This window comes from Apodemus sylvaticus, chromosome 2 (assembly GCF_947179515.1).
Source record: "Apodemus sylvaticus chromosome 2, mApoSyl1.1, whole genome shotgun sequence".
In the NCBI taxonomy this organism is placed as follows: domain Eukaryota; kingdom Metazoa; phylum Chordata; class Mammalia; order Rodentia; family Muridae; genus Apodemus; species Apodemus sylvaticus.
This window is the reverse complement of record NC_067473.1, coordinates 139901850-139922855: the sequence shown is the minus strand read 5'-3', so window position 1 is coordinate 139922855 and position 21006 is coordinate 139901850. Positions and strand designations below refer to the sequence as shown.

At 46.1% G+C, this 21006-nt stretch overlaps 1 protein-coding gene across 9 annotated transcripts in view; it reads right to left on the bottom strand.

Annotated features, from left to right (window-relative positions):
• Itpr1 (inositol 1,4,5-trisphosphate receptor type 1) overlaps positions 1-21006 on the bottom strand; it is a 331083-nt gene that overhangs the window by 65895 nt on the left and 244182 nt on the right. For all 9 annotated transcript variants that reach the window (XM_052174461.1, XM_052174469.1, XM_052174462.1 and 6 more), the window contains 4 exons: positions 11434-11614; positions 9017-9270; positions 2587-2787; positions 1020-1130 (listed from right to left, as the gene is read on the bottom strand). In XM_052174461.1, the coding sequence (XP_052030421.1) occupies positions 1020-1130; positions 2587-2787; positions 9017-9270; positions 11434-11614 (747 nt within the window). The remainder of the gene's footprint in view (positions 1-1019; positions 1131-2586; positions 2788-9016; positions 9271-11433; positions 11615-21006) is intronic.

The window sequence follows — 21006 nt, the reverse complement described above, 5'->3', positions numbered from 1 at the left end:
TGTTAATGTCTTCTGAAGGTCTTTGTCTTCTTCTGTTGCCTTTCATGCAATAAATACAGATGGCCTTTTCAGCTGACCTTAGTAATTCAAGGCTATTTCCCAGTCATGATAAAGTCCTTACTGCTGCCTCTGGGTATAAGAGAGAGCACAAATCCCAACAGGCCCTAACATGGGAACAGCAGAAGAGGAATGTGCTCAGAGATGCGAACACGCTTCCGAAAAGCATCCCACACCAGGGTGGGTTGCAAGGGCAATTCTTGAAATGGATTTTTTTTAAATCCTTGACAACCTCTGGAACCCTCCCTGCCCCTCCCCCACACCCTAAAATAAGGGCAAGAGATTGGGGCAACAGCACACAACCCTCAGGAATGGTCTGTCAGCTAGCAGACCCCACAGAGTAAGGTGCCTTAAAGCCACCACATAAGTCCCTAAAGCTGTTTCCACAGGGCATTAAATGCAGGGTTGCCCCCCGGGTTGGCAGCTGTGTTCTCCCACTTGTGACAATTTGAAGAACTCATCAGAAGACTAGAGGCACATTCTTATTTTAAGCTAACGTTATCAGCCACCCTTCTGCCCAGCCAACGATAGAACTGAAAAAGGTGTCCTTTAACTAAGTAAAAATTGATTTTTTTTTTTTTTGAGACACTAGAAGGACTCAGTTGTACTGTTCTGCTGCTGGCCTCTTCCCCCAAAGGCAGTAAGAGAAATGACCTTTCTCCTCTCCTTCCAACCCCCAGTAGATTTCAGAATTGAGGCTTTTTATTCTTTCTGAATTTTTTTCTCAGTTTTGGTGTCAGCTCTTCACTCTAGGTGACCTGAAAAACTGGTATTCCCAAGGCCCTTTTCTGGAAAGAATGAAGTTGTTCATTTAAGGTCAGAATGTAAGTGTGGGTCATTTGACCAGTTCAACAGAATGTCTTTGGCATTCAGTTTCACAATACCAACTGAGTCCCATGCCAGGCAAAGCACACATCGACTTTCCCAAAGGCTGCCTTCTCTAGCTCTCAGTTTCCACTTGCCTTCAGTTCTAACACAAGGTCCATCCGTTTCTTTCCCAGAGGGTTGATATCATTGAGGATGAGAGCTGTGATGATATCGATGCCATTGGACTCGTGGGTGGCGATGCAGTTCTGGGTAAACAGGCACACACACAGAGGCATTTACATAAATGTTGGCCATAAATCAGACGTCAAAGGCTAACAGGCTAAACTGCTATTTCGACACAATGCTTACCACTCCCAGTAATGTCGTTTGGGGAGAGTGCAATTTTCCGTGAGAAAGTGGTAAAAATAAAAGACAGATGAAGATCTCTAGTTTCAGAATTAACAGTAAACAGTAGGAAAGTCCCCATACACCCTAACTGATAAATTGGCTGAGTCTAATCCAAATAGTGCCGTGCAATCGGCTTTGTTCTTATAGGAAAATATGGTGTGTGACTGATACCAGGATCTGAGCCCCCTCTCCCCTTTAAAATTGTGTTCCGTTCTCTCTACACACTCATCTTGTGAATTTGGTACTTTTGCTTAAGACTTAAGCTTGGAGAGCAGGCTTTCAGCTCAGTCTGTATGGTATTAAGATGGAAGGCTCCCTCCAGGTAGGATCTTGGACTGCAGAACAAGCTACACTAGTCTGTTCCTTTCAACAGGCCTTGGCGTAGCATGAAAGTAAACGTGAGGTAGTAAGAAAACTCACATACATATCTCCAGAATCCGTAGATTTCTGTCTTTTTCTTATAACTAGACCTATGCCATCTCCTTCCAGGAGAAGAAAGTGGATCTATCAAAAATGTCTTCACAGTAAGACTACCGTTTTTCACAGATGGTAAGTTGCCCACTTTAAACTGCTTTCCTTGGGGTGAAGGTCCCGCCTCCTCTAACTAACTCAGCACCTCATACATTCCCTGCCCATTTCAAGCCTTCACCCACCAGCTCTCCAGCCAGGAAGGAACTACCATCTGGAGCTAAAAATCAAAGTCATTCTAGCCTTGAAGTGCAAACTCATAGAATCTTCCAGATGTCATGTGTGAGCAAGGATTCTCCTTAAGTTAATATCTCCTTAAGTAGATATTGAGCTCTACTCCACAATGACACTTTTCATAGGGTCAGGCAAGGCTGGTTGGTCTTTCCTTTCCCAGAATACCATGATGTTAATACAAAAGTTCTCCTCTTGCATTCATGCCCTTTCACAGGAAGCAGGCCTTTTCTACTTAGCTGGGTTTTGAGGAGTTTCAAGGAATCCCTTTTTGACGTTTTCTAGTATTTAGAATAGGTCACTATTCTCAGGTACTACTTTCATTCCAACCTTCTTTCTTACCCCTAAAAATCAGTTACAATTGGACATTTAAACCAAATCAAACTAGACTGAGTGGAGAAGACAAGGTCAACCTCATGTCATCACTAGGTCAAGGTCGAGTTCTGGATTATGAAAAAGCAGAGTGGAAACTTCTCCACTGCTGGAGAAGGAGCTCTTGCCTTAACTGCTCCCTAGGATCGACAGGCAGGTGTTTCATGTCCTCAGGTTGTCCTCTGTTAACCTTTTAAATAATAAATATACCTTGCTCTCATCCCGGAGTACAAACGGAATTACCTGGTTCTCATGACAAGGCCCTTGACAATACTCAGTCAGACTCTCCAGGGTTTGGTTGATAAGTGCTACATTCTTTTCATTTATGTACAGTCCGAGAAGACCAAGGCCTCCGGTTGTGCTCCCACAGATACAGTCCAGAAACTGCAGTGTCTCACACACCAAATTGTAGTTGGTCTTATTATTTTGGCAACGGAGGAAATTCTGCAATGGGGCATGCAAGAACAAAGGGAAAACAAAGAGAGAGAAAGGTCACCCATTCTGTTACCTTGATTGTCTCTAGCAGGCTGGTGTCCTAGTATCAGGACTATGATTGGCTGCTATGAAGGCAGGTGCAATATGGGCTACAAGAGTCTTCATGGCCCAGGGGCAGTCAAGCAGTGGTCTTGCTCTATCACTACACTGGTTTTTTTCTCCAGTATGTCTATATGAGATTCAGGGATGGAACAATCCTCTTGAAAATCCATTTCAGGTTCTTTTGGTATGAATATTCATTTTCCTATTTACTCCTTTAAGAAAATTAATCGGGTTACAGATGTGGTGGTTGTGTTTATGTGTGTGCATGCATGAATGCTCCCAGGTATATGTGATCGTGTGTGTGTGTGTGTGTGTGTGTGTGTGTATCTGCATGGAGGCCAGCAGTCAATGTTAGGTATCGTCCTCAATTGCTTTCCACTCTATTTATTGGGCCATCTTTCGCTGAACCCAGGGTTCATCAGCTTAGCCAGGCTGGCTGCACAGTGAGCGCCAGGGACCATTGAGTGCTGGGTTTACAGGCATGTACTGCTATGCCCAGCTTTTTACATGAGTGCTAGAGATCTGAACTCTGGTCTTCAGTTGCACAGCAAGCTCTTTACCAATGGATCCCTCTCCCCATCCTCTCAGCATACTTCTTCCCTTACCCTTGCTTATCATCTTCTTACTGGGTAGTTAGTGGGTTGTATGTGCTGAACACAAGACTAGTACTAAGTACAGACACCACACAGTGAGCTCTTAGAGGCTGGCTTAAGGGCTGGGAGGTTAGCTCAGAGGAAGAGAGCATGCCCAGCACTCATGAGGTCCTTGGTTTCATCATGCACACATGAGCGTGCACACGCACGTACGCGCGCGCGCACGCACGCACACATACACGCACGCGCACGTGCACACAAGAGTTTAGATGTAGCCCATGACCATTTCCCTTACAAAAGTAAGGGGTGAGAGTAGGCATGCATGTGTGTGTGTGTGTGTTCATGCGTATGTGCCTGACTGTATTCTCCAAGAGAAACAAAGCAAGATCCTTCCTCTACAAGATAAAAAAGGCAACATCTAGGTAATCTTGTAAAGCTGGGTATTCTGATAAAGAGGCACTTGCCTGAGAGTCCTGTAAAAAGACACAAATCAACAACAATATTATTTATCTCAGAGTTAGAAAGTGGGCAATGTTTACTGTAGAAATTGGGAAGTAAAAATGATAACATCAACTGAAAGGCACAGTGGACACGAACTCTGACGTGCTTCTACTTCTGTTCACAAAGTATGTCATGGACACTCATGCTAGCACTGTTTACAGCCGTGGAGGAATAGAAACAACCTAAATACCCACCAACTGGGCAATAGCTAAAAACACAACATACCCATAGTATTTCATATTATCAATTGGAATCATTGAGTAGGTCCTGGCATGCCAATGTGGAAAGATATCTAAGTTATACTGTAGGTAAAAAGAAAAGTGATTTATAAATTACTGTGCAATATAAATTTGTACCAAACGTTTCTAAATAAGAATAAGGAGGGAAACTGCTCTCTGTGGACAGAAGAGATATAGCTCTTTTATGTAAATACTTCCTGTCATTAGAAAAGTTAGGAAGAGGATTTATTCATGCTTGCTCTGAGCACCAGAAGCACCATGAAAGAATGGGTTGAAAGCTGGTAGTCAGCAGACTGCTAACTCATCAGGACACACACCTACCCCCCCAGTTTAACCTCAGTCCTCTTCAGTCAACAATAAGGGTCCAGGTTCTTAGGGTTTAGAGAAAGCACAGACTATTCAGGAGTCCTACCCTGTGGGCTTTCCTAAGGTAAGTGAGTATTTTTTCAGGGCTATCCCTTGCTGTGACTACCAAAGGAAGGTGCTACCTGTCTAAAGGCCTGACAGGGTTAGAAGGGCCTCAGCCCAGGCATTGAAAGGATCCGGATGCTTAAGAGCCAAAGGCACAGCAACCCTTCCGCAGCCCACCACAGTGACATCACTGTTCCCAGTATGTCCCTGTCTGCTGCATGAAGTCACTGCTCCCGCCACAGTGTTCTCTGGCAGCAGCAATCAACCACTTATTCCCCAAGCACTCTTCTCTCTTGCCTCTGGGACTCCAGTATTTCCTCTGTGTGACACACTTTCCTGGCCTCTGACTCCTCTTCCTTCAGGATATAGTATAAAGTCACTTCGTCCAGGAAATCCTGTCTGCCCCTGAAGCACCCCCATGTTATGGGACAGCAGCCTTATAGGATGCCTTTCTGTTTTCAATGCAGGTGGGCGGGAAAGGTCCCTCAGCACCACTGAAAACACCCCCGGCTCAGGGCTGCAGGCAGCTTACATGGGGCTGGCACTAACTAGCTGCTTTATTAAAACTGACTGCAATAATCTGAATTCAACTGAACAAATAGAGAGAAGAAGACAAAGAAGGCCACCAGTTTATGCGGTCTCCAGGGAAGGCCATCTCTCATGGTTTTTGCAGTGTCTAGTTGGGTTCTCCTTTGTCCTAAACACAGCTCTGTTTCCTCCTATCTTTCACAGACAGACACATCTCACTGAGGGTAGCTTTGTCAACCCACCTTTAGCACACAGCACATTGCCTCGTCAGCATGAAGAAACTCTGGTCTTTTCTGGAGGGTGAAGTGGGGGATGGAGACCGGTGAGGAAGGGAAAGGTTTCAGGCCTGTGCTCAAGTAGCCTCGGGCCTTTAACCTGGGGATGGGGAAGCTCAGAATCAGCAAACACTCCAAAGCACACACTCTGGTAAAGGGCAGTCCTTCTTCAGGTGTCTGACTAAGCAGGGCTTGCTTAAGGCAACGATGGCCCACTTGGCAAGGCCAAATTGAGTGGCTTTCTCTCCACTGAACATCTACCAACAGGAAAGACAAGGTTATAAATATGACATGAAGCTGGCACAAGCCCAGAGACCGCTGCCTCAGAAGGCTGGGGCTTCCTCTGTCTGAGCAGATCTGTGTCTCCTTGCACCAGGGAGCCAACTACTCCCTCCTGGCAGTCATAAGAAAAACTGAGGGTCATTCCTAGGAACGCTGAGTGTCTGTAAGACCCTGTGATCTTCCTGAATCCATTGCTGGAGGCAGGTAGGTTAGAAGCATCTTTTAAGAACTTATCTGATATGTACAAAAGTGCTCCACTATCTGCCAACGGGTGGCATTCTGAGTAGGTTTAACCCTCTTCCTGTCATTTTCAGAACTAGTGTCTCACAAATATAATGCCAGTGGAGCCGGATACCCCCTGATTTGTGGGGAACCATGCCTCTTCCTTAAAATTGATTTTTAAAATGATCACACTCAGAGATGAGTTTCATTACTGCACTCTTGCACATATTTTGAGAGTTTTTAAAAGATGCTTCTAACCTACCCCACCCCCAATCAGTGAATGCAGGAACACTGCAGGGTCCCGAAGACACCTGAGTCTCCCAGGACTGACCCCATGCTCCCACAGATGAGGCCTAGGGGAAGAAGGTGCTGGGACTCGCTGGTTTCCACTCTCAACAGGGTAGGTTTGCTCTTTTCTACTCAACTTGAGTCCAATTCTGCACAAGATATCTTCAAACAAAGGATTCTATGGTTAAGAAAAAAGTTGCTTAGAACCACCTAATTGGAAAAATCTTCCTGTACCTTCAAATGTCATGTTGTTAGGTTTTTAAAAAATATATGAGTATATCCTGCACGAGAGCATGGACACGCAACACACACACACACACACACACACACACACACACACACACACACACACACACCACATGCTGCCCCCTCCCCCACCCCCAATTTTCCCTAGAGCAGTATAAAGACTTCACTAAAAGCTGCTCTCTCCAAGGATCCCACGGGCTTAAAGTAGAGAGGAAGTTACATGAAAGATAAAGTCTAAGACTATAATTCTGAAGACTTCCAGCAAGACATCATGAACTTGTGCAAATAGGGCCCAGATCTATTTTCCTACTCTAGGAACATGGGCATGGGGGTGGGCGGGGAGAAGAAAGGCAGGGCAAGTCCATGAAACCGGAAGCCAGCTTAGAACGCGTGTATCAGCACTGTCCCTGTGACAGGCACAGAGGGTTCTACTCAAGGCTTCCTCGACTGTTTAGCTGGGGAGTGAGCAAATGTTAGCTGTGCAGGCCTTTACAGCACTTGACACGTTGTATAGCAGTTCTCACTGGTCCCAGTCCTCGTGCTCCACACACTCAGATCTCAGGGACAAGTGAGGTCTGGACATACCAGTAGTGCTGAACCCTGAATATGTTTTCTCCAGCGTACACGACAAAAAAACGGCTGCCACCCATTTCCTTTGGAGAGCCTAAAGTTTGTGGTTGTCAGTGACACCAAATGGAAGAACAGTACAGAACACCAATCCCTGTGCTTAGCAGCACAGTGGGACCCCCAGTCACAACGGTGCCACAAATGAGCTGCTTGGGCCTAGATTCATACACCTTTCCCTTAGTCACTCTCCCTGCTGACCAATGATGTTGTTATAAGGTAGAGGAACAAATGACATCATCATCATGAGACACAGGAACACCAACCAATGAGCTAACACCCAGACCCTGGAGCTTTGGGAGAAGGAAGGCTCTGGTCTACCTGAGCCGAGTCTCACCCAGTGGATCTGGGCCTAAGGTGTCTGAGCCTGAAGCAGGAAAGCTTGAGCAATGGGCAACCAAAGGGACAGCCAGGATCCCATACTCAGACAGTGACAGGGAAAAGCTCAGAACAGCCACGCCCTAAGTGGACCACCGGCTGCCAAGCATGCCTTGACACATGATGGGTCAGCAGGGCCAATGGTGGGTCTTATGGGAGAATTCCTTCATTTTAAGGTCTGACTCTATTTAGCCATTTGATAACCCTAGAGCCTAGCTGGTTTTCAAGGTGCAGGGTCTTTAGAACAATTAGATTAAATAAAAACATTCAGATGGATTAATGTTAAAGACATCTCTTAGTTCCATTTCATTGCTCTATATTCTTCAAGTGTCTCTTCTTTACAACAAGATTGACTGGGGAACATTACATGGTCCAGCCACAGTCACTTGGTAGATACAGTCGGCAATGCCTACATTTCAAGGTGGTCCCTTCCTCTTGCTAGATTTGGCCTGTATCAATTCCTCTCATATCATCACCAGTTAAGCTCGAAGAACACCAATGTTGAATTATTTAGCTTTAGAAGAGATATCCCATCTAAGAGCCTGGAAGATATCCTTTTCCTTTCCATCCTAACACCACTCAAGCAAAGAGGGGTGGGGGCTTAGTGTTCAAGAACTGACAGGAAAGCCAGGCAGAACACTGAGTACCACATGCTCCTGCATGTCTCTCTGGGGCAGGGATTTGGAACAAAGAGTTAGATCTCTGGAGCACATCCTCCGTCCTTTCTAAATGGTCTTTGTTACAAGGAAACTGCAAGCGAGATAATACCTTGTCCCTGTCCTAGAGTCTAGTTAATACCGCAAGTTCTAGCTCTAGACTGTCTGGGTTCAAATCCAGCTTACTAAACTTCTAGAACATGTAGAACACACTGCTGTATATATGATTTGCCAAACAGTACAATATCTTTATGCGCTACAGAGCTATACTCAGTTAGATTTATGTATTTGATTTTTGTCAATCTCATCTACTTAATATATTCAACAGTCTTTTCATCTATTCAATGATTACCTGAGTATCTATTGTTATTGGTGGCAAAGAATAGTAGGCTATAAGACATATGCACATAGGTACCTATGCACACTAACTACATATGGAGCTAATGTCCCTAATAAATGAGGCTGTCTTTGACCTTGTGGAGACACTGGTGAAGACATGAAGGGACAGATCACCCATCCATATTTTCATTACTAGTCACCCAGAAAGTCTGTAATGTTGGATCCTAAATTCAGGCAAGCTGGCCAAAGTGACAGGAGCTGAACCACAAGTGGAAGGACACCATGGCCCAACCCATGCCGCACCCACCTACCCCGCACCCACCTATCCCGCACCCACCCACCCCGCACCCACCTGGAGGTGTTGAGGTCTCCAGGGACCTCACCTACAAATGCTGGGCTTCCCGTGCTTTAGTCAATTACTTACAGATCTTAGGGCCCTCCAACCCCGGGAGGTCTCAGGGTCCTTACAGTGTGGCTTCCCACCTGTGCATGTTTAGGTCTCCTACACGGGACCTGTCTTGAGGTGTCCGGGTCCCCACGGCCCAGTCTCTCACCTGCAGATCTCGGTTGTGGTTTTCACACAGGAGCTGGAGGAAGCGCAGGATAGGCTGCATGATGGTAATGACAGCGCTCATCTCTAGGTCATCCTTGGCTTTGTCTGTGGTAGCCTGGGTTCCCTCCCCGGACTGGTAATGGTCATCAGGGTCGGCCTCCCTCCGGAAGGTGGTAAAGGCTTTTCTGGTGGCAGCAGATGCTTCCAGGAGCTGATCCCGGACCTCTTCTGTTATCTGTGTTGTGGGCTCTTTGGCTAAAAGGCAAACTTGTGACAGTCAATACTGACACATACTCAGAAGTTCTACTTTCTATATTCTATACACCAGCCAGAAGCCCAGATTCCTGCATTTGCGAGAGACCTGTATACTTGGCAAAAACAATGCAGGAAGCCATCATCTCCTCTCTGTCTCTTGACAGCGGATGTAGAGCCTAGCCCTGCTAACTCCATAGTGCTTTCGACACGTCATTGAAGCTTGTGCTATTCTATAGAGCAAAAAGCCTTAGTACAGGCTCTGCTGACCCCATAATCTGTGGCTCTGGGCCTCAGCTTCTTCCTCCATGAAATGTGAGCACACCAGTGACTTCTAGAAGGTTCCTGAGTGGCTTGACGTAAGGCCAATAACAACAGCAATTTCTATTACTGGAAGGACAACAATTGACCCCTTGTCAAATGCCAAGGTACCATGAGTAAGCACTCTGTGGGTATTATCTTATCTTTTCTGAAGAATAACCCTATGGGACAACTATGGCATCACAGGCAGGGGGTGGGGAGTATTGACTGGATGGGCTCCGACGCTGCCTCAGTGGCATACTACTATATCTGTGCCTCAGTTTCCTTATCTGTAAAATAGAGATAGCCATTTTATCTATGTACAGAGCTAATTTGAGGTTTACATAAATTGACACAGATAGGTAAAGAACTTTGAACAATAGGTGCTTGCAGTTTGAATCTAGGAATATCTTTCAAAGGCCCATATGTTAAAGGTTTGGGCCCCAGCCTTTAGTGGTATGGGAATGGATAGAACCTTTAAGAGGCGGGGCTTGGTGGGAGGTCAGAGGTTAGTAGGCAGGGTGTGTCCCTAAAGGGAATTGTGGGACTTTGTCTGTTCTGGTTTCTTCTGATTCTTTGCCACAAGGTGAACAGTTTTGCCCTCTGCTATCTGCTCTTGAAGGATGTGCCGCTCTAAGCTGTGTCCCAAAACAACCAGACTGAAACCTACTCTAAGCTCAGACAGAAACTCTCTGGTCCTAGGATTATATGACCCAGGTATTTATTACTGCAGCAGAAAGATGGCTAGTGTATGCCTGGTTCATATTCAGTACTCAGCAGGACTTGGTAGGTTTATTTTTCCCTCCTTCTTCTCTTTCTAGATTAGTGGTTCTCAGTAGTGAAAATAGTAATTTTTTTTTTTTTTTTTTTGTCACTAACTTTCCCCAGCAGCTAAGTGGAAATACCTGGAGACATTTTTGGTTGGGCATATGCGTATGTGAATGGCATCTAACAAGCAAAAGGTCACAAATATTGCTCAACATCCTATAGCCTCTGCAAGGAACATTCTCCAAATGTCAACAGTTACTTGATTGACAAATCTAGTACTAACCTTGTGATGTTTAGTTCAGAGTGGTTAATTAATTTACTCAAGGCTGTCTGACTCCTAAACTCACTCCTTCACCCCTAGTACTTTTCTTTTTGCTTTGAAGGGATTTTAAAGAGGAAAACTTTGCAATTTGGAAACAAAAGTCACCTGACACAGACAAGACTTCTAAAAGTATGTATTTTCTCAATTTTCTCTAACAATAATCAGAATAACACACTTAAAAAAAAATCATGGATCTTAATTCTGATTGCCAGCTTGATGAGATTTAGTGTTGCCATGGAAACACAACTTTGAGCTCGTTTGTGAGGGAGTTTCTTGATGAAGTTAACTGATGTATGAAGAACAACCAGATATGTGAATGGCACCAATTCCTCGGCTGGTGCTGAGAAATGAATGAAAAGGAGCCGGGCCTCCATTCATCACACTCTGCTTGCAGACTGAGGGTGCAATGTGACCAAGGGGTTTACATCCCTGCCACCACGCCCTCCCTCCGGGACAGCTGTAACCTCAAAGAGTGCTCTGCAAAAGCCTGGTCTGTCTTAGGTTGTTGTGTCAGGTCCCTTGCCACAGAAATAAGAAAAGTAGCTAACCCATACTAATTAGAACTGTGCATACAAAAGAATATTTATGAGTTTACTGAGCAGGAAGACCTTCCTAGGTGGCAGGGATTTGTCTTGGCCACTTGAAAGGATGACAGAGTGATAGCTTTCTTCTAACCGCCCTGTTCAGAAGGCATGTTGGAACCTGGAAGCCATGAAAAGCACGCAGCATAACACGGCTCCTCTGCAAGCTCCAGTCAATAGACCAAAGCGTATTACCTTTCTTCCGAGATGGGGCATCCCTGTCCACTTCATCATCTTTCTTTTTGTTTCCCAAGTCGCTGGTGTTCACTGTCACTGTTGCCTTGATTTCCTGCTGGGCCACCTTCATTCGATCGTAAAAGACTTTGAAGAACTTCTCTGATTTCTTATCTTCTGTCAGCCGGCAGAAAAATGAGTGCTGTCATGGAGAAGGAGAGATTCTCAGCACCAAGGTGGCCCCATGAGGTGGATCCTGGGCAGGCCATACCCTTTGCAAAGGATCGACCATTCTGCATATTTGTTCCTGGGAGTTTAAGGCCTGAGCTTTTCAACATGGAGAATATCAAAGAAGCAGCTGAGCTGGAAACAGCACCCCCTCTGCCCTCACTGTGGTTCAGCTAGGAAGAACCTCTGCTCTCATATCAATGGACAACACACGAAAACTCCACAAACGACAAAACTGGAGGATGGTTGTAGTGGTTATTGCAGGAGGCCAATTGTCTTCTCTATGCTCCTGCACACAACCCTACGAACTGTGAATGGAAATATGCCGTCTGCTTCACAGCGCATGCTCATAGGTAAAGGTGACCTGTCCACAAGCCAGGCTGATGTGTGAGAGCCAACAGTGCTCAGAAAGGGTGGTATCATATGACAGGAGCTTAGATGAGAGTGACAGTGGGTAGAGCAATCGCAAATTCCTCAAGAAGAAGGTTTTCAATTTTCAAATGAGGCCTTACACCTCAGGAAGGAGTGGTTAGATGATGTTCGGAATTACCAGGTAGCCTGCCTCTTGGATGTGCATTTGTTTTTGGCCCCATTGCAAGCAATAGTGTATATTGTTGATGTGAAAACACAATATGGTGTCTCTACTTCACTTACGAGTATTCGCTTTCACCCCCTTGCAAGAACCGCGCTGTTGTGAGTTATTTACATAAAAATACAATACGGTCATTTCCATAGGAATGAGACAAAGCTCCAGACAATATGATTCCTTCTCTCAGGAGATTTTTCTGTCAGTTTCCTACCTGATTCTGGCAAGATGGAAGTTCCTACAGGGACGCCCTAGGCTTTCAAGGCTGGAAAGAACTATAACCCTCCTTGCAGCTCTGCAATGTCCCCCAATTCCTCTAGCTCTTTTTTTTGGGGGGGGGGCGTGTTTTGGATTTGTTTTTTTCAAGACAGAGCTTCTCTGTATAGCCTTGGCTGTCCTGGAACTCACTCTGTAGACCAGGCTGGCCTCGAACTCAGAAATCTGCCTGCTTCTGTCTCCCAAGTGCTGGGATTACAGGCGGGCACCACCACTGCCCGGCTCCTCTAGCTCTTACATGTATCTCCCAACTCAGTACCCCCCCAACCCCCCAGAGTTACTGAGTTTCCATCTGCGAACAGACAGTTGCAGTGACCTTGGCTCTTTGGTCACCAACAAGCCCCAGTGACCAGTATCTGTCCAACAATTGTTCATGTTATACTTTCTCGCTCATGTCGTCTCCTTGTTCATGAATCTTGGCTTCTGTCCCTAACAACACAGGATCTGCCACTCCTCTGCACACCCTCTGATTCTTACTGTTTCCCTGAAGTCACTCCTGAGTGTAGAGGCCCATCTCTATCTTCCTGACTGTGTGGGCGCTGAGTCCTGTAAGGCCATGACTCCTCAACAGATCTTACATCTGGCGTGCCCACCACCGCCCTTTACTACCGTTGAATTTCTTTTTGCCTTCTTCCCATTTCATCCTCTCACCTACCTCCTATTGTGCCCCTGTCATGAGCTGGGCACTGTGTCAAGTATGTGAGAAACACAAAGAACACAGCGTGGTGAGGAAAAGACACAGTGGTTCAGCACTCACCCTAATGCCCAGTCACTGACCGACTCCTCCTTTCATCCTTAGGAAAAGGACCCGAGAGTCTTCTGGCAAACCGCTCTGTGGCAGCCACCCAATGCCACCACTTGGACTTTTCCACAGCGAGGCATCGCCTCATCTTTTTGTCTCCCTACTCAGGTTACTTCCCGCCTTAATGAAGGCATCCCCAAACAAAGCCCAGGACAACTGCTTCTTTTCCAATGCCTAGTTCCCTTCTCGAAATAGCAAGATGCTGTGAAATCCCATTGTTGTACTGACTGCCCAGCTGCTCACTGTCCTGTGCAGAAGTGTAAGCTCTGCGAAGGCCAACAGCCTTCATGTGCTGTGACTGACAGCCCCTTCCACAGCCCCTCCATCAGGCTCAGCATATAGCAGGCACTCCGTAGTCATTTGACAACAGATTGATGTTTTATAACTTCTTTAGACTAGCTCTCCTCAATGAGATCCTTCTTACATTCAGCAAACTTGATGAAAATAAATGACCATCAAATAAATAAATTCTGGAGAAACTGCTTAAATCTCAGAAACTGACTTTTAATGGCTCCCCTCAGAGTCAACTCATCCACAAATAAAATGATCCATGAGAAAATGGGGAGCTAAACCTCAGATCTTCCCAAGGCCACAGGCCACAGAACAGCTTCACATACCCAGGGGTCACAGGAGAGACTGCTTGCTCAAGGGACACTGCTGGGAACTTGAAGGCAGACCCTCAGGATAACCTACCCAGTTGCCATCGTAGAATGGGGCAACTTTAAAAGTATTTGGGGGACAATCTGACCATTTGAGAAAACAAAATACCTCACTTAAGAAGATATATAAATAAATGGAGCCTGTCATCCGTCTCCCCCAACAGGGAGAGGTGGCACACAGCTAGCTAGCCTGCTGTAAACCACAGGGCTCACTCAGCATTGGGGGTTGGGTGGGGAGCCCAGCTGATGTCAGCTGACACCTCCAGGGCAAGGGAAGCGCTCCTGAAATGAGAGAAGGGCAGAGACTTCTGTCTATGTGTCTGCAACTGGCCACTCTGTTTATTTTGCATTATTTATACCTTGGTCAGCTCCTCGAGGACCTGGAGCAGAAGGTCCTTTAGGAAGAGAACCAGGAGGAGGTAATGACTGCAGAAGATGTGTGGTACCCCCTCCCCCACTGCCACCCCTCACCGTTTGAAGTATGCATTTTCTCATCAAAAGGAGAATGTAATGGGGGTCTCAAGGGAAGCACAGGGTCTCAGTCCCACCTGTCTATACCCACGAGAGAGGGCTGCCACTGCACAGGGAGTTCATAGCCCATGTCCACTATCGAGCGTCTCTGGTGCCTTGCTCTCCCCATCTGCAAAATGAGTAGAGTGGCAGTATTTCCTTGTGAGCTTGAGGGCCTAGAGAGATGACTAGAGTCACCCTCACAGTAGGTCAAGGTCACTGACTTCCTCACTAGGTGCCACGAGGAAATCTTTTGTGCAGCAGCATAACTAAGTACCCGAAGAGCATTAATTCTCAGGACCCTAAAAGACTTAGCATGTTAAATACTTAGCTCGCCTCAGACACTGCAACTAATTAGGAGGAAGGTCACCTGGGGCAAGGGCATGCGCGCACACAGATACACACACACACACACACACACACACGCAGGTGCAGCGGTTGAGGGGTATAATGGAGTACAGGCTCAGGCTCTCAGAGCACCTTAAACAAGGACAGCTGGAAGAAGACCTCCAGTCTCTAGAAGGCAACCATGGCATCTTCCTTGAGGATAGGAGCCTGCACTGAGCAAGTGAAGAAGCCTTCTACAACACAAGGAGGTATGCCAAGTGGAGAAGACAGACCTGGAGCCACGCAGGGCTTCGGGACAACCCGGCAGGGTCTGCTAGAGCCATTCTCTTGCCTCCTCCATGGTGAGAACTAGACATTAAGAGACTTGGCCCTTTCCCCTCCAAACTTCTTTCTGAGGTAATTAAGAAGGGAGAGGCAGTATGGCTTGTCACACCATGTGGGACTGAAGGCCAGAGCAAACAGGCACACAGCCCCTATCAACAGCTTCGGCCCTCCCTGGCCCCACGCCCACTTTCTTCACTGAAGCTATTTCAGTGAATTGTCTCTTCCCCCAGGCCAAGAGTTGTCATCATTTTTACTTTCTTCCGAATCTTTCCTACCATACCACCTGTTAGGGTGTGAGGGAACCCTTCAATCTAAAGCTAGCCAAAGGGCAGAGATGCTAGAAGGCAATAGGCACATAAATGGTGTTGTCTCCGTGGGTAACGATGGGAAGTTCAGTTAAAAGGGGATAAGATAATGCTCTGGAGTGAAGGACCAGCTAGATGAGAGCTTCAGTTGGATGTTGTTGAAAGCAACAGGCTTCTCAAAGACATGCTCATCCCTGTGTCCTGCACTGCGCCTTAAGCCAGAAATTAATGTGGCAGATGGAATGGCTGCTAATTATCCAACCTTTAACAGTGAGACAACCTTGATCACCATAGGGCCCCCCCTGATACCACAAGATCCTTTTAACATGGAGGAAGGTAGCTAGGAGGTGGGAGGAGCACGGTGGTGGGAGGAGTCAATTCCTTACTGCTGTGTTTACAGGAGGAGGCTGGAAGGCCAGGTCAGAAGGAAAGGGCCTCACAGACACTGCAAACAGCCAGAAAGTGGAGGGACCCTGCAGCCTGCAGCTGGAAACACGGCCTTGCTGGTACCTGGATTTTAATCTAGAAAGATTCATGTTTAACTTGTAAGATACTTAAGTTGCTAACCCAGAACCTCTAGGTGTGTGGCCATCTGTTACTGTAGCCATACAATAGGTGTAAAAACATTTAAAAATCTAATTAAGTTCCATTCTTCAAATCTGCACCTATTTCTGTGGGCAAAATGGGTACCGCATATAAGAGACAAGCCTGTTTTGGTTCCAGAATACTAGGGAACTTTACTAACATATATATAGGGCCACTTCTAGAACACCCCTGGTCGCCTGAGGGAATGGCATCTGCCTGCCCCTCACTGACCTGTCCTCACCCTTCTGTTATCTCCAAATCACGCTGGATGCCAAAACCCTTTTCACATGTGCTGTCTCATCAGCATCTGCAGAGATCGCCAAGATAGATACCATCGTTCATAAACCCAGCACACTGCGCACAAGCGTGCTAGGGTCAGGGGAGGTCAGAGGCTGTGGCAGAGCCACAGAAAAGTCTTGCCCAACAGGAAGACAGCCTTGGTGGGCAGACGTGAACGGGGGCTGGAAAAGCAGAGGAAACGGCTTGTCCGGGGGCAGACACTCAGCTCCAAGCTGAGACACGAGGTATGGCAGGTTTGCACGTGACATGCTTGAGGGAAGGAAGTGGGGTCAGGGGTAGGGTGAGGAAGTGGCTGCCGGCCTCAGCCATCTTCAGGCAGTGGTGGAGGGTGCCGGTAGGGGGTGGGGCGAGGGCAGCCATTATAAGCTAAGGTTTAAAACAAAACAGAGGAGAAGAGAAGCCAGAACATAGGCTGGTGCTGGGAGAACCCAGCAGGGCTCAGTGTCCTACCCAGCATAATAACCCTGCTCTCGCCTCTCTAAGTACTATTCGATGCACAGACCCCTTCTATAAGAGAGACCCTGGCAGAAGGGATCCCTTTGAGATGGCATTAGAACCACACAAACCCTTGGAACCAATCCACAGATTTACAAAATACCCACTTAGCTACCCACTTCATGTTTTACAAACGAGGAACGTGAGCTCACACAGGAAAAGGATTTTGTGAAGGGCACAAGAAGACCCCTGTCTCCTTACTGCCTGTGTCGGTTGGTTTCTTGTCAACTTGACCCAAGGTAGATAAGAAGAAACCTCAGATGGGGTTGTCTAAGGGGAATCATTTTCTTGATTGACGATGGATGGATATGGGAGGGCCCAGTGCACAATGGGTGGTGCCATCCTGAGACACTGGTGCTGGGGTGTTTAAAAAGCAAACAGATCAAGACAATGAGAAACATTCCCTTATGACTTCTGCTTCGGTTTCTGCTGCCAGGTTCCTGGGCCGACTTCCCTCAGTGATGGGCTGTGACATGGAAGGGTAAGATGAAATAAACCCGTTCCTTCCCAAGTTGCCTCTGTCATGGCATTTATCCTAGCAATAGAAACAAAACTATGCCATTGCTCAATCCAGTTCTCCAGGGCCACAGCAGCTTGTGGTTAACTGAAGCTGGAGTCCTAGCTGACGGTCCTATTCTATGATCCTTGTTTTGTGGACAGTTTTCCCAAATTGGACTGAGTGTCACAGGTGCTGATGAGCCTGTGGGATAGGTCTCAAATCAAATCAAAACAATACAATACCTGCTAGTCCATCTTGGAAATAAACTGTTGCTTAATTAGCCTGTTGGCCACCTGCTAACTCTCCGAGAGAGAGAGATAGAGAGATAGATAGATAGATAGATAGATAGATAGATAGATAGATAGATAGATAGAGAGGGAGAGAAAGAGAGAGCGGTGGGAGGGAGAAAGAGAGAGGGAGGAAGGAGAGGGAGAAAGAGGGAGGGAGGGAGAGACCTTGCAAAGAAATGCAGCCTGGCTTATGCTATGATCAGAGGTGCCCCGGGGTCAGTATCCAAGAGAGAGCAGAAAGTAAAAAGTGGAAAGATATCTGTAGTGTGGCGAATACTTTTTTAAAATTTTAAGTGTAAGAGGCAACAACCCTAATTAAATCATGGGCCTGAGGTCTTGGAGAACATCATCACGGGAGATAGAGGCCTTTCCTGTAACGTGGATATACAACCAGGACAAACACGTGAATGGCAGGCAGAGATCTCCCTCTTCTGAAAGGAGGATCTGGAGCTCGGCAAGCCAAGGACAGGCAGGCTCCTGGACTCTGTTATCATGGTGCTCCCAGGAAAGTGAGCTGCCTGTTTAGACCTGCCCAGGCTCTGGGCTACCAGTTTGGAGCATCTCGGCTATTGGGTAGGGTGATGGCCAGAAGTGGAGATGCCTGTGATCCAGACTGTCTCCTCGCTGGCCAGGATGGAACTTTGGTCCTTCTTCAAAGAAAGACATTTGTATGCTGTGGCTGGGTTACCTTCTACACTCACTCTGGACCCTGAGCAAATCCAGAAAGTGAGTGTTTTTCCATTTGACTGCTTTCACAAGACATGACCCTGACTGATACAGCCATGACGTTGTTCAGTTGGCGTGGTTCACTTATCTGCTGCAAAATGAATTAAGTCCTTGGACTAAGTCCGAGAATTTGAAAAATGTGGCTGAGTAGTGAGCCAACAATGGTATTTCCAAGCACTGGTGAAGAGTCTACCTTTACTCTTTACTCTTTTAACACTAACTCTGGGACTTGAGGGTCATCGTAACTAAACAACTGTCTGTCTTCCCCGGTGGACATTGGCCTTTCAGCATGCACCTGTGATTAACTGAGAATTTGCCACTTCCTAGGGACCCTATCTGAAAATTATATGCAGTCAACAGCAAAGGTGTCAATTTGTCAGGCATCACCCAAATATGTGATATACACTATCTCTATTAATCCTCAGCCACCCCACAGGTAGGTGCCATTTTTATCTCTACAAAGAAACAGAGCTTTCGACAAGTTATATAAGTTGCCAAGTCATACAGCTAGTGCTTGCTGGTGCCGCCCCCACACTTAGCTTGGCATGCTTCTGACACTCTAGCCTTCAACCACTGCTTTGTTAAACTTGTCTCTGTTGAACAAGAGATTGTCAGAGTCAGGATACCTTATAGCTTTTTATAAGCTACCCCAGGCTTATCCTCCAACTCTGTCAGAGATACAAACACAGACTACTATCATGGTAAAGAATCATACCTCCACAGGAAACAAGGATACTTAATACATGTATTAGCTCTGACTCCCAAATAATCCCTATATGGTATCTGAGGGTTTGCTAGGGCTGGGGCTCACAAGCTCTCAGCAAAGCCTCTGCCACATAGTAACTACTGTAGGACATGAGTCTTTGTCTTAGACACCAAGTGTAATGATCACAAGTCAAAGATCAGAAACCACAAGTCAATAAAATAGACTTGATTCTAATAAAATATACAGGGCACACCAGCCCTGGAGAACTGGAACTTAGAAATTAACATTTTGGCCTTGGTTCCTCACTAACCAATCCTGTGGTTTTAGGTAGTTCATCCTCACTTGTGTCTTGGGGATTCCTTATCTGAGAAAATGAGATTGTACAACCTGCCTGGCCCACATCACAGGGAAGAGGCTAGGGCTCCATTGGGGTAGCAGTTATGAAACAGTGTGAAAAACGACCTAACTCTTACTGAGTCTGATGTAAATGCACGATGATATTATTATCTAACAGTAATGCCTGTGTCAAAGACGCTTGGCTATAGGATAGGTGAGCCCGTGGGAGGTATGTAAGGATCAATGTCTCCTACTCATGTAACATCCAGTGACAATTCCATATGGTGTTGGCAGCTCAAAATAACTTCCAATTTGACAGCAAACACATAGTAAATGGTAATCCCCTGTAGTTGTCACGATGTAAGAAATAACAGTAAAACCAGTCTAGATTATTACTAGCTATAGAAGCCATTCTGATTTCTGTAGACATAGAGCTAAGCCCTTTAGCTTCCAATTCATACAGTGAAGTAACTTCAGAGCTAGGATACAAGCCTGATATCAGGCCTGCCTTGCAAGACAGTCCTCAGTGTCTCTCTCACTGTCTTTTAAAAATTATTTTATTTAGAATTGTCTGTGTGTAGGCATCTGTGTGTGAGTGCGGGGACCTGCAGAGGCTAGAACAGAATGCTGAGCCCTCAAGAGCTGAAGTTACAGGGGGTTGAGAGACACTTAACATGGGTGCTGGGAATTGACCTTGGATCCTCTGCAAGAACAGTGTGCTCTCTTAACCACTCTCTAGCCATCTGACCACCCCTAAGCCATCTCTCTAGCCATTTTTTTTTTATATGAACTTTTCTCCTGTATTTCCAACTCTTGACTTTGGGTCAAGATGAATGTATAAGAAAAGGGAATATTTCCCTTTGCAAAATTTATTAAAACTCAACATAAAAAGTCAAGTTTTAAACTGACTATGGTGGCATAAACTCTTAATCCCAGCACTAAGGAGGGAAATGCAGGCGTTTATGTATGGGTTCTAGGATAACCTCATCTACATAGAGAGTTCCATGGACTGTCTGGAAGAAAACAACAAAACAAAACAGCACAAAAAACAAACAAACAAACAAACAAAACCTAAAAAGGTAAAGCTTTTTTGTTTTGCTTTGTTATTGTTTTTGTAAGGTTCGATGGGTTTCAACTAAATACCTGTATCTCTCACTTAATCAAGTTTGCTGCAGCTGTTTCAGGCTTTAATGAGTTCAGAAATAAACTGGCATATGGGAAGGGAGGAGTCAATAAAACAAAAATCAAAAACCAAGGGTTCCTGGAAAATCATCCATGTGTCAACACCACTTTTCAGAAACGAGGCTCTGCCTCATCTGAACTGTGGACCTCCTCTGATGGCTTAAGAATGTACATCTATTTTCAATTACTCCGACAACCAAGAATAGACAGAGGGCATGTTCTGGCCCATCACTGACTCCTGGTGCCAGAGAGAAGGGGCAGAGGCAAGGATACCCTCACTTGGATTCACTTGATTCCTGGATTTCAGGGTCAAGGACAAAGCAGACCTTCAAAGATGCTTTTCACAGTAAAATAATTCATCCTTTAACAAGCAGCCAAGTCCACTCTGTTCTGTGACACATGCTTTCTCTGAGGCCGGAAGCTGACCTGTGTTCCCC